This window comes from Chaetura pelagica, unplaced genomic scaffold (assembly GCF_000747805.2).
Source record: "Chaetura pelagica isolate M959 unplaced genomic scaffold, ChaPel_1.0 scaffold401, whole genome shotgun sequence".
In the NCBI taxonomy this organism is placed as follows: Eukaryota; Metazoa; Chordata; class Aves; order Apodiformes; family Apodidae; genus Chaetura; species Chaetura pelagica.
The window spans coordinates 1571681-1586354 of NW_009952259.1; the positions used below are offsets into that span (position 1 = coordinate 1571681).

General features: G+C 36.9%; 1 protein-coding gene across 1 annotated transcript in view; it reads right to left on the reverse strand.

Annotated features, from left to right (window-relative positions):
• The window catches only part of SHANK2 (SH3 and multiple ankyrin repeat domains 2), a 298236-nt gene that overhangs the window by 26391 nt on the left and 257171 nt on the right, over positions 1-14674 (reverse strand). The window contains exons 16-19 of the mRNA XM_010007431.1: positions 12238-12373; positions 9872-9952; positions 9501-9509; positions 6743-6763 (exon numbers count right to left, since the gene is read on the reverse strand). Of these exons, the coding sequence (XP_010005733.1) occupies positions 6743-6763; positions 9501-9509; positions 9872-9952; positions 12238-12373 (247 nt within the window). The remainder of the gene's footprint in view (positions 1-6742; positions 6764-9500; positions 9510-9871; positions 9953-12237; positions 12374-14674) is intronic.

Below are 14674 nucleotides of genomic sequence, written 5' to 3' on the forward strand. Positions count from 1 at the left end.
GCTGACAGGTGGGTGGAGATGTTCCTTGGCCACAAGTGGGCCAGGAGCTCAACAACAGCGGTAACACAGCTGGGGAGCTTGCTGGGACCTGCCTCTGCTGCTCTGGACCTGGGCCTCTGCCTGTATCTGCATCATGCCTCCTGGGGTGGGTGCATTTTTCAAACTGCTTAGGTACCAAGGTGATAGATGCCTTGTAAATACCTAAGATAGATACAGACAGAAACTGTACCAGGCGCCACCAGTTATGCAAAACTTCATACAATGCCAACTGCACCTAGATGCTGTAGTATCACCCACCTTTTCTAGCATCTGCAGGCAACCACAGTCAAATATTTGGCACATGCATTTTTCCTTTTGGAAGGTGATGGGAACACGGGACATTCATTCTTCCTTGGTGTCAACAGGGCTAGGCACATAGCCCTTAATGTCAGGTGCTGCACATGCACATCTTTTGTTCCATCGCCTTCCCTCAATATGAGTTTGCAAGTTTAGTTTCATTTCCTTCATTAGCCAATAATATTTGTTTCCTTGTCAATAATCTGCAAAAACTAAAACTAAAGGGGTAGTCTTTATGTGTGCTTGTTAAAAATTCATGGAGACTCCTTTGAACTCCACAAAAATATGGCTGTGGTGTTGCTTTTATCTTACAGATTAATTCTTAACATTTATTTTCTTTTTAACTGTAAGAAGCTTGTTTTTAGGATAAAGACCAGGAGTGATTATGTGTAGAACTGTAAGTTTGCATGTCTGAAAAATACCAGGCATCTAAAACAAGTAGGTGCACTGATTTACACAGTATTCTTTTTACATTTTGTCACTTCCCATATATATCCAAAGCACCTTGCCTTGCTTTGTTTGTAAAAGAATAGCTCCAAGGTGAATGTCTTGGATGGGGGAGAACTATGTAAAGGACAATTTGGGCAATCAGTACATCTGGGAATCTAGAACATGTTTTCAAAGAAGCAGATGAACAAAATTCTAGAACAGCTTTCCAGTACTAATGGGGTGGTAGCAGAAAGATGAGAACCTGCTGGTTTCCAAAGAAAGCTTGATCAGCCTCTGGAAGTTCATATGATAATGTTGCATGGCACAGAAGAAATAGTACTTGATTAATAGATCTCCAGGGCTTCTGGGGAAAAATAGGTGACTTCCATTTGCAGATGGTTAAAAATGGATTTGTGTTACATTAGCTACGCTCACTGAAAACTAATGTCTTCCTTTTTAGCTTCTTAAGTAGAAATAGAAGTATAAAAAATCGGCAAAAGTAGGCAAAGCATAAATGGGCCTTCAACATACTACTAAGAATTTAAAGAATAACCTCAGTGAAAGCATTGTTTCAGAGTAAGAATATTAAAGATTAAGATTTAAATCCAAATTTGTTACTTATTATCATATTTAGAGGAAAGAAACAAGAAGCTCAGCCTACTGTTATGTCAATATATAGTTTAAAAATATACAGAAATTTGAGTTTTCATTTAGACAATTAGGCTAATCCTCATAAATCTGCCACCACAAGCACATTGTAATCTGGAATTAACCTCTTCCAGCCCCACCCCAAGTGAACAATTTGCAGGATTGTGCTTAAGTCATGATGCCAAAAATCACATCTGTACCACACTGCAAACAATAGGCAGAAAATATTACTTTAGCAGTTAGCATAAAGGGGAAATAACAAAAGTGCTTTGCAATACAGTCAAAACCACAAGCCATTTGAAACACTTTCCTCCTATGAAAATTGAGTTAAAACACTTGTACGTTCTCTGGGACATTGTAAACTCTACAAAGGACACTAACATCTAAAAAAGGGAAAATGATGTAAAATAAATCAGTAAAACATAAAACCTGTTTAGTGACTAAAATGGATTATTTAACATTGAGTACCTATAAAAATCATTACATGACTTATGAAAATGATTTGTAGGTATTCACAATAAAGAACTATCAAAATTTTCTTGAAAGAAAGCCTTATTTGTGTTCCAAGGGCTAAACGTATCTTTGTATTAGTACATACAAGTCACATTTACATATTAAAAACACATGGTCAAAAGCAGTTTTAAAGAAGGCAGGAAACTGATATGTCCAAATTCTTTCTAGAGATACAATTTTCAAGTACCAGCTCTTTAACAGTATCCTCAATTAATGAAATAATTATACAGGCATTTAAAACACACCTGCAATCCTGAAGCCTTATAATTCAGCCTACCTTGAAAGAGGAATGGTCATTGTCTAACAATGGTTTCTGTTTAAGAACAAAAACAAAGCAGAGAATATAGTCAATACCCACTCCTACCCTGCAAGCCAGGTAGAATTTTAAGTGACAATTTGATGTTCTGTTTAAGAGACAGCATTTGAAAATTTGGCCTAATCACAAAAGAAAGACAATCAACAAAAAGAAACCAAAAAGAAAGGTGGAGGACCTAAGACACTTGCAGCCTTCTCTGCTCTTACACTTACTCTCATGCTTCCACACCGAGGGGAAAAAACAAACGAACTATGATGAATTCTCTAAAAACATTTATTTGCAATTATATTATGAAATTAGTTAACAGGGGTATGTGAACATTTGAAGGAAAAAAAAAAAAAAAAGAGAGAGAAATAGCAGCAAAGGGAGTTTTGAGATGAGGGAGATAAGTCCATCATCTCCCTGGCTCCTGAAAAAGAGAGAGAATACATTAAAAGTGTTGAAAAAGTTTTCCACTGCCCTAACTGTGCCATGTTGGGCAACACATGCAATTTTTATAGTTCCTCAAGCACTCATGATTTTGAGTATGGGGTTAGATATTCAGTTAATGATATCTGAGTTTAGGAAGAGACACTCACATGTGTCAATATATTTAATTCCTCTGTTTCCAAATGCTACAAACCCCACGTTGTCTTTAACACTTACAATTCCTTTTCCAACTTCTTTTATACCATTGTCCTGTTTGGCTGATGCAGAAAGGTTTTGAAAACCTTTTCAATTACTGTCCTGCAGTAAAGAAAAACAGGTGTCATAAAAGGGCTCTACATACTCAAGAAGATAAATAAGAAGATATAATAATTCTAGTGTAAATGAGAACATCCACACAGAGACTCAACTGACCTCTGCTCAGGACTTCCAGTGTGTTCAAAATGTTCCTTAAAGCTGCCCACCTCAAGCAACATAAACCCTGATTTGAAGAAGTGTTCAGTACTGAGAGTTACTTGTTAATTTAAGATTCTGTGCCAATCAGCACAAGGTGCCAGGCTTTTGTCAGTGGAAAGCATAGGGTTAGCATTGTTCTCTTTGGAACATGCCAACTTCCAATGCTGATCTCTCACAAAGTGATTTAAAAACACATATGCCACAGCCAAGATGCTAATCCTACATCTTCTTACACTGCTGTGGCCTCCCCATGAGTTGCACTACAAGTGCTAACACCTGTAACCTTACTGCATCAACAAAAAGTCTGGGCCCCCATTTTTTTCACACATTTACTTCATAAATTCCACCCCAAGTCACCGCTTTACGCTTGTGAAAAATGACAACCTGATGACAACCTTGATCTTATTCTAATATTGTCGTTGCATTAGAATTGCAAATACATAAAGCAAATCAATTACTTACAAGGATACCCTTCCAGAATTCTTCATCAAGCCTGATGCCTTTGGCTCTCCTCTTCTAACATACGGTGTCAGGTGAAGAGCAGAAAACCTTCTTCCTATATAGAAGCACTGCAGATGCTGGAAACTATCAAAGGAGTTGATGTTGTGAGTGCTGGAAAGGTTGTTTTGATGGTATTTCCATTGTTTCCTGCAGACAAATCTCCATCATCAACTCCACCACAGTGAAATAAAAAAATTATTTTGGAACCCAGACGCCTTTGTGAGTGGTTTCTTCAAACATAACACAACACTGGGCAGCTATTCTGCTGGTTGGCATTCATTGATATGTATTTGCTCTGCAATGTCATTGTTTCAGATGCCATTAGAATGTGCCACCTTTGAAACAATGGACAACAGGAATGGGATGAAGTGTGAACGCTTATTGCAGACAGAGCTAATAATATTGCTTTTGAATGCCATCAACTGATATTTTTTCCATTCAAATGCTGTTAAGACTTGATGCCAGGTAACAACATTCTGTGTCGATGATACCACAGTTATTCTGTGTCTGAAAGGTGGTTCTAGCTTCTAAACTGCTCAAAGGAGGAACATCCTGCAATCATATTCAGTACTCCAGCCCACATCGAAACCCAAAGATCAGTATCAACTTATATTGAGGGATTATTTTGTATTGATCACCATTGTCAAATCTAAGAACAAACAAACCTCTCCCCCAGCTCACAACTGAAACTTGCTTGACACTGTCAAAGTAGCATTTATAAATGCAGAGGAATTATTTACCTAGTCATTTGCATTTCACTATGAAAATTTAGCCTGTTCTAGTCTTAATTTTTCTCTTAGAGGACTTTAATAAAAGGTTTTAAAAATTAAACAGTGTCCACTTCAGTTTTCACTGAAAATCCCAAATTACTCACTAAATCAAATCCATTTTGTGGCAGTAAAAAATGCTCAGGGGCATGAAACTTTTACACCATGTATCTAGACATTTACAGATCTTAGTGTATGGATGTGTTCCTTAAGTATCATAATATCACTTTAAAATTCTCTACCTACAATCGTTATCAATAAACAAATTGAAATGAAAACTGAAGGAAAAACCCTTTAAAAACAAGCTTTTCATGAGCCATATAAACTTTCAATGAATAGGGTTAAATTTTTTATTTTAGAATATTAATTTTTAAACTCTAATGATACCTGTTTTCTGCAGTGATGGTTAAAATTATGACCCAAAAATGCATTGGAAGTTTCATATATATATATATAAAAATATATAAAATGCTTTATTTTTAGAGTATTTTAAAATCTTCATTTTAATTTGCTCCATGAATATTTTGGTTGCTCTTCAATACAAATGGGCTAACTACCTGTTACCCAGAATTGTATTTTAAGTACTGCCTCCCAAAAACTGCTGCTAGAACTGTTGGTTGTACATGCCATAACTTAACTCATTCAATCATTCCTGAAAACCTACAAGTCACAAAAGAAAAAAGAAGGTGTCTTTCTCCCCCCGGCCAGCATCCCACAAAATCCAGAAAGTAGTTTTACTATTGAAAACCCACCCTCTCCAAACATACAACTTGAAGTTGGAGCTCTCTCTCATAGCCAAGCAACTACTGTAAGCAGAAAGTCAGTGGCATGGATTAAGTAGTTCGTGTTTTAGTAATTCATGCTATGTAACTGCAGTAAAATGATAATACTGCCCATGCCATACAGCTGGGAACCTAAAGACTTTACTACCTCTTCCTTTAGTCACAAATTCATATCTTCTATCCTGAATACAAACAGCACAGCCCCTCTCCTTCCCCTCTCCTGTCCTCCCAGTGAACCAGATCCCAGCTCAAAAGACAGCCAACTAAACCAGTCAAAAAGAACCACAAAAGCCATTATTTCACCTTAAAGCCTCCCTCACCTATCCCAGAAAACTGCATTTTTGGTTGACCAAAAAATATACAATAACAAGTAAAGATTTATTTTTTTTTAAATGCTGCCAAAATGTATTTTTCCAGAAAAAATACCAGTAGCAATGGGGTTTCTGCTGTCATAGTCTCTAAATGGAAAATGGAAAATATCACTAGCTGGAACTTCTGGTAGCGACCTGAAAGAAGGTCAGGAAAGAGCACAAAAATGAAGAGTGGAAAATAACTTGGTTTTGCCCCGTTTAACATTAATAATTAAAAGCTTCCCTGTTGTGAGAATGCAGTGCCTAGCTTTCCTCTCTGTGACACTGCACTTTGTTGAAGAGCAGGATGTAGCCTGATCTACCAGCTATCACCCAGGAGCTCAGGGAGGATTGAGGCTCTTCCTTGGGCTAGATACCGTGAGAAGGTGTAAATGACAGTCCCTGCTCAGGAGAGCTTACAATCTAAGAGAGCAAAATGACACAGAGGAGTATGGAAAAATACAGCTAAACACAAAACAAACTTTGTATACACGTATATGCAATCACATTTCTAAAGACTACTAGAATAGCACCACTGTTTCTACCTGCCCCTCTGCCTGCCCATCATTACTTAGATCTTTGGTTAGTAGGGATCGTAGGGGAAGTGGGTCTTTTGGAGAGATTTCAAGGAGAAGGATGGGGCCTTATGCATCAGTTCAGGGAGGGCACTCCATGCATACGGGACAGCGTGGAAGATGTTATATTGAAAACTTAAAATTGTGCAGAGCAGCATTTCTCCAGGTTAAAAGTTCAAGTGTTGTGTGCAAGATCCCTACCTCCTGAGACAGAGACAGTGCGGTCATGGGAGGAACATTTGGCCACTAAAAAGACAAGGAAACCACTAACGTAGGACTACACTGAGGGTATGTTCTTTGCCACATGTTTCTCTGTGGCTGCCAGTTAGCACAGTAACTGTGAGGAGATGATATGGAAGGGTTTGGAAAAGAGTTGGATACAAAGAAGGAAAAAAAGGCAAGATGAAGGAAAGGAGACAAAAGGAAGAAATGTGGGGAATATTTTCAAATGTAGCCTTCTGTCTGAGTTCTTAGTGTGTTTGCAATTTATTAACTAAATAACTAAAAACATATACAATAATTAATGTACATTTGACACCATAAAATAAACTGGACCATATGCCAACATTTACATTATGTTATTATCCTTCACTATGGAAAGGTGAGAAACAGGTTAAACAAGAGACAAAATGCTTCCCCTTACCCTTCTTCTTCCGTACTGAAGCTTGGAAATAAAAAGGGAATGAACTGTGAATCAATTCTGAAGGTAGTTCTTATATGCTAAATCCTTGTCTGTCATTTTGAGCATAAACATTTTCCTTCTATCTAAGAAGAAAGTCTTTCCCTTCTACTAGGCATGGATCTATCAAACCACAGCAGGTAAACAGCTTGGCAAAAGCACAGTTTATCAGGGCTTATATCTTAACTATAAGAAATTGCTCCCCTGCAGATGGTAGGGATACAGGTACATTTTTTTCTCCCTATTAAAAAAAATAAAAAGCAGGAATTGGGGAAGCTTACTGATATCAGGGCTTTCAAACTATGATAATAGGGCATTTTCCCATCTTTGCAGAATGAAGTGGGTAGGAATCAATAGCACACGTTATCTGCTGTTACTCATTTGAAGGAGAGCAACTGAGATGGTCTGCTCAGTGTCATAGAGAACAGAGTTGCTAAAAACATGTCAATAAAAACCATGAGGGTTCAGAGCCAGGCCAAGGAAGTGACTGTAAAGACTGCAAGATGTATGATTTTCTTTAAAAAAATTATGTTGTTTAAACTAGCTAGGAGAAATTAGTAAAAAAAAGTTTTATAAATATATATATATATATACTGTAAAGGGAAAAAATGGGGAATTTCTATTTATCTTTTTCTTCCATTACGTAACAAGGGACATTCAATAAAATTAAAGGCATCACATTTAAAACCAATAAAAAGGAAATAACATTTGTACACAGCACATAATTAGCCTGTGGAACTCTTTGCCACGAGACATTATTGAGACCATGAGCTTCTTCAGTTCAGAGAAAAATTACACATAGATATTGATGAGAACATCCACAGTGTTCATCCGCAGCTACTTCCTCTTTAGTCTGCATGTATATGTTATGAAACAAATGCTTATTCATTGGAGAGTTTAATGGATATAAAAATGTGGGTGTTCTCATAGTTCATACAGATGTCCAATATATACACATACACAGATATATAAATTAGATATAAATACAAACATACAATCTGTGTTTTATGCCAGCAGACAACTTCTAACTGATGATAGTGAGAACATTGTCTTTTTGGAAGCTTGCTCAGTCACAAGGAATTCTTGTTCCTTGTGATAACAGCCCTTTTACAGGACAAATATTCAACTAGGTAGACCACAGATGTTATTTATAACAGTAGTCAGGTTGTTTGCTAGGGTGGCAAATGATCAGAGCATCAGGGAACTGGTATTTATAGTCTTGTTTAGGAAGAAGACAAGTTTCTGCCGTGCTCTAGTGCTACTACAGGTTTACTAGGGAACATATACTTCTGGAATGTGCTTAAGGAGTATTCTTCAGGATAGTAAAGCCACTGTAACATGTACCCCATCTGGATAAAGATATGAAGGGGAAATGTGCTTAAAGATTCAAATATGTCCCATGGCTGCTAGTCATAATATCTGCAGTAGCTTCTGTCACGTGATGAGAACAGATCAAGTACTACAGCCCGAATAGGAGGGTGACAAAGCTAAAATATGATGGTCTTCATCACAGAGGTGAATTTACTATTAATAAGCTATTTCTCCCTAGAAGAGAGTGCTGCTGCTTTCTGCTTGAAGAACAATATCTGCTATGTAAGACTGAAATAGAAGACTACCCTCAGTTTGAAAGTGATTTGCAGAAGGGGATAATGAAGGGGGAAAAATGGTGCCCAAGTATTTCTGTTCCTTTGGGAAGGTTTGTTGGTAAGACAATTAAGTTTTACAATCTCTTAGTGCTCCATGAAAAGAAAAGAAATCAAAACACCCCAAACCAAAAAGTGGCTCCAGAAAAAATATTTTGCATTTTGATACTGGAAGAAAAATCATGGAGCATCCACAAACTGTTGAAACCTTTAGTCAGGTTCCTAACCTTCCAGGCAAGCAACAATCAGATTTTCTGAGATCGCTTAGAGCTAAATACTCAAACTGTTTCATTTTGGTCTTCATTTGGTCTTTATACCATTGAGAAGACAGTGATCCCTTCAGTACCCCTTTGTTGGGCAGAACTCCCACTGAAGCTATGAGACTTCATTCACTAAAGGATGGATAGGGTCCATCTGCCCCAGAAAACATTGACTTTCAGGGGAAAAAAAACCAGTGGTCACAAGGCTTTGATCCCTTCCAGCTGGCCATTGTATGAGTCCATGCCAGGAAAAAAAAAAATTTGATTATAAAATGTAAGTCTTTAAATCAATGTAGGATTACATTGAATAATGTTTTTATTCTATGATAGACTCTATTAGTTTGCAATGAGGGATGTGGTTTGTTTTTATACTCAATTACCTCTTGCTAAACACATTGTTCTACTGCAATAATCTTATATAAATATGCATTGGGCTTCTCTCATTGTATACATTTACCAGTCTAGCTGCAGAAATTCTACTTTCTAATGACCTAACAAATTAAAACCAGGAAGGAAAGAACTATTACCCTCCTCACTTCTGTAAAATAAATCAAAATTCCCGAAGAATTATGCATATCTAGAAGGTGGACAATCAAGCAAAGGAATCTACAATCTCATTTCTTAAAACTAGCAAATAAAAGACTGAATGCTCAATACTTTTTATTATCAATAGTGAGAAGAATTAAGTTTATATCATGCACAAAAGTCAAGGTGATATCACAATATGCACTTTTTCAGATCAGAGTCTAATGAGAACAAGCTGAAGTTGAAGCTGCTTTAACACTGTCAGCTTTTTAATAACAGCTTCTGGCAGCTTACCTTTATCCACTAATGAGAGGCCACAAAATTTAAAATAAAACAATATTAGATGAACTGAAAATTTCAAAAGCAAAGCTAACAATTTATGATATGGCATTACTTTTCAGTAGATGTGCCAGACTTTGATGATGCATAAAATGTACCAACATTCTCTTGCATAGCAATAAGGCACAAGTTTAAATAAAAAAAATCATTCATGCAAATCATGCATAGTTGAACTCCCCAAAGATGCAGCATTCTTAAAACCTTTTCTGTTCTCTATACTGCACCCAGTGCAGTTCCTTTTAGTCAAATTAACATCTATACATATACACACACAGAATTTTACACTACTATTATGCCAGCATGCTTGCCAAAAAACACTTTCTTACCAAGCTCTTCAAGCTCTGAGGTCATTGACTTAGACCGCAAGGTCAGTGCAGTGGTTGGAGCTCGCTTAGGAGGTGGTGGGGCTTTGCATTAAACAGAAGGAGACACAGTGTAAGCAGACACATCTCCCAAACACTATATTCACACACACAACTCAACATTTATTTAAAAGAATATGCTACATTAAATAAGGTAATATTAATACATACATGCGGAGGAAAAAACCCTGGGATGCTTTTCACGCACTGAATTTCTGTACCCTTTCTACTTCTAGCGTAGGTTGCTTGACACATCAGCAAGCTTTTATGTAACAGGACACATAGAAACATTTAAAGCTAAATAACTGCGTGCTTCTGCTTTTCAGTAGGAAAAAGGCTTTCTAGAGAAACTGCCTCACAGCAGTTGTGTCCCTCCTTCTAAGAAAGAAAAACCTCCTAGAGCCCTGGCAATCTCTGCCAGGATAATTTCATCTTTGAAGAAACTGTTACATGTGAGAAATACAAGGAAGAGGATTTAAAATTATCTCAAGAGCTACAGTGAGACTAGGGAAAGCAGGTGACTCTCAGAATAAATAAAGCTGAAAATATCAAAGCAATCATCCAGCACAGAAACTAAAATCCATCATATGTTTTAATACCCTGAAAACCAATGTTTCTGGGAGTCAGAAAGGAGTGTAACATCAGAAAAGATTATGCCAATGTTGGTAGGAAAGTTGGAGATTTCCAGTAAGCAGAAATGGCTCTGGGATACCAGGAAAATTTAAGGATTCTTCAGTGTTTTGGTCAATTCTATAGACCAGGCTACACCATTTTGACAAAAGGTGGCAAAGCAGTTTGAGGGTGAGAATGAGTGATGGAGGAAAGAAGCAGACAACCTTCTTCCCCTGTCATGTATATCCACTATGTCAGTGTCATCCATTCCCTGCCAAGCTCCATCACCTTCTTACTGAGGCTTGAATGACAGTGTGTCACAAGAAAGCCAAAATAAAGCTCAGGTTCAATGACAGAAATGAGGCTACATCGGTACTGCACATAGGAACTTCAGCCCAAAGTCTGCCCTTGCCCAACAAGAGAAGGGACAACAAATCTGTGAGGGAAATGGCACAAAACCCTGGCTCATTGAACAGGGCTGAGTATCTGACACTGGTCTCACCACAGAGGAGACTGATGACAAGAAAATCCTTCCTACCAACTTGCATCAAAAAGGGACAAGATTTAGAAGGGACTGGTTTTTGCAAATGATACATCATTAGTAAAAGGCTCTGCAAAGATGGCAAACAACTGGGTTTGTTTTTCTGGAAGCCGCTTCCCTTTGGGTTGTGTACAACAGCACTTTTATTGAAGGCCAATAGGACACACCCCAAAAGGCAGAGGTGAAAGGTTTGTTTAAAAAAGTGTGAATAGTAATTCTACCAAGCTAAAAATAACATAGAATGATGTTTGGATGTTATTGCCTTGTCTTCCCCACAAGGTTCTTTTTTTTTCCTTTGTCTTTTTTTTTTTTTTTTTTTTTTGTATGAAGGTGGGTATTTTTGGGTAGGTGGGTGGGAAACACATTGACATTTTTAAGGGAAAAGCCTGATCTTACGACATAGCTTAATCCATAATGTCAATTTAAATTAACATTTGGAAAACCCAACACCTAAGCTGGAAAAAAATTGTTCTCTTTGTACCCAGACAATGCTTTTCCCAAGTCTTTGTGGCACATGATGCTGTACTAACCTCTCAAGGAGTAGCTGTGTGGCAGAAAAAAAAGCTGTATTTGTTTTCTACTCACAGGAGAAGGAGGGATTTTCCCTGGCTGGAAACCTCTCTGCTTTGAATTAATCTAGAGGAATTTTCCCATTAAAATGTTTGGTGGTTTTTGTTGTTTTTTTTTGTTGTGTTTGGTTTTTGTTTTTTTTTCTAACAGAACTTCAGTCTAAACTTATTGCTTACTCTTCTTATTCTTGCAGAGGTCATTTATAAAATATGTTTTGCAAAACTGTAAGTTTTCATTGATTTTAAAAGGAGTCAAATTAATCTCAAGTGCACTTAGAACTACTTAATAAAAGATAATCTGTTCTTTGTGCTTTTTCTCTCTGCTGCAAGAAATTTTATGACAAGATCTTCAAGCATATAAATGTATAAAGTTCCATAAAAATGAAATTTCATGGCAAGCATGATGAGAGAATATTACTCTCTTTATCACGTATTAATGCATAAATCAACAAAATTAAATTATTCTAAATTAAATAAGAGAAGGGTATTTCAAATTTGAAATGTGAAAACTATAAATCAGAATTATTAAAAGAGTAATTTTGGGTCCATACTCTGTCTTCTGGGGACCAAATCCAAAAGGACTCCATTAGAAAAAGAGAAAAACGTACCTTTCTTTCTAGCTGTGTCGTCTGGATCAAGATTCCTGGTTACTGTGACAACCTTAAGAACTAGGTGATTGCCCCCTTGTCGAATCATGTTCACCACCTGCCTGTGGCCAACTTTCACTACATTCTCATTATTAACCTGCAAAGAAAGAACAACAGTCTTTTAGCTCAAAATGCAGAGAACGTGTTATTTCAGTTTTAAAAACAGAAGGTGGAAAGAACAGGAAGATATAGAATTTTTAATCACTGCCTTTTAATAAAAATACATATTTAACAAACAGCATATAGCTGACACAGCTGACACAGTCCCAGGAAAACAAAGCTAGGTCTTCATGAAATACGCAGCTAATTTCCTCATAATTACCACTTTAACAACAACAACAACAACAAGTTAATTTGTTCAAATTTTCCCTTTGGATGTTTTATTTCCAACAATTAGTGTGCTACAACTCCACAATTCAGACACTAAAAATATTATCTTGAGTGATACTAGTTTCTCACGGATGCATTATCCACAAACCTGGATATGCATTTTATGCTCTCTAACATAATCAGTGAGATTTGAAGAAGCTTTTCAGATCATCCAGGAACAAAGATTTTATCTCCTAAAGTAAAGTCTGATGTTCAAGAGACATTGTTTTATTATGTGCAGCCTCCTCATTTCCCAGAGCCCGGTCTGATGTCCTGGAACCAAAAGCAATGAGGCCTCAGCATTCCAAAGGAGTCATCCTGGGAAAAGAGGAGTTAACTACATGAAGCCCTGACCAACTATTATGGCCAAGCCAATTAAACTTTCAACTGCACTGCAACATTAAAACGTATTCTCTGGGCAATTCCTAGTGCTACATCATCATTTTTATGGTACACATCTTTCCATAATATTAATTAATAGACATAGAAGAAAGTGTAGGCATAAAAACTGTAAGCAAGCAGGGCTAACTCTATCATTCAATCTGTAAGAAGTCATTGAAAGTTATCTGAAATCTGAATGATAGCAGCATAGAAGACTGAAGTGCTGCATGTGCTATTTGAACAGAAAAGATGTTGAGGAATGGAATCAGTGGAGAAGAGATGCTGCCAGGATACATGCTGGGAACTTGATCTCTATCCAAAATTCAGCTGACTCAAGTTATATTTCACTGAGATCACTCGGCGGCTTCCAAAATGAACAGTCATTTACAAAGTAAGTGTTTTTAGCCTCCTCTATTTATTCTGACAGGCTGGGTATCTCACACTCTAAAAAATTTACAGTTTAGGGCAAAATCTCTCATTAAATATTATTGCCACCTAGCAGAACAAGTAGCAAAACCAGATCCACTCCAACTTGAAATAATTTTTCCATCCACTGTACCAAATGACAAAATGCATTATGATGAAATAACATCTTGATAAAGCATATTTATAATACAATGCTGCAGTCAGAAGCCTCAAAGTATGGTCTGTGTGCTATATCTATAAGCTTGAGATGCTTTTTGAGACACTTTTTTAGTTTCATACACTGCGACGTAGGTGTAACACATGCTGAACATCCAGACCTGTTGAGCAGGCAAATATGAAATTCTCTCACTCTGTAGGTGGAGGATATAAAAGAATATCAATTTGAACAGGACTGCTGCTGGCTTGTTTTATTTTACATTACCTTGCTTTATTTTAAATACCAGATGCTTCTTAGCATCTGGTATTTAATTCCAAGCTATGGTATTTATGTAGCTGGACCAATGACATTTAAATTTAATCTGCCTAAAGCATCTTAGAAAAGTTATCCATTTACTTCCGAATTCCTCTCAGTGTTAAATCCTCCACCAGGTAATTCTTTTCCACAGTGAAAATGTTCCTGCAATGAAAAAATACAGAATGCATCTACTCTGTCTTTACTGGAATTGAATTTAAAGGTTGGAAGCCACTATGGTTTACAACATAGTCTCTAATGTCAAAAAAGAGAGACCTCGAAATAAATCAGAAGTTAATATTAATCAAACACATGTAACACTTCACTAGTGTAAAGTGATAAATGTGTACAATGATAAACAGCTTTTGCAGCATGCCATCTGTTCACATCATTCTCTGCAAGGATATTTAACATTTAGAGCAAGAGGAAATACATATGCCACATTTTTAAAAGCTGTCTCAGAAACAGAACCTGTACATGACTGTTTACAGCAGCTGTGTTTGAAAGGCACAGTTACAAAAGCTGGTACCAAAAAGATTTCTATTGCAAAAATAAAAATATTGATAGGAGATCTGAATATTATTTAAGTCAGACAGTTTATAGGAACACTTGGTAACAAAAGAAGGTTGTTCCACAAACTATCAAACTAGCAAAGTTGGTCTGCAGGCACAAATTTGTGTCTTTTTCTCTTCTTCAACCCCATCTTTCAGCATATTTTCTACAACCTTTCACTGCAAGACTTGAAGTTCTGTTTTATCCTCTGACTCTTTC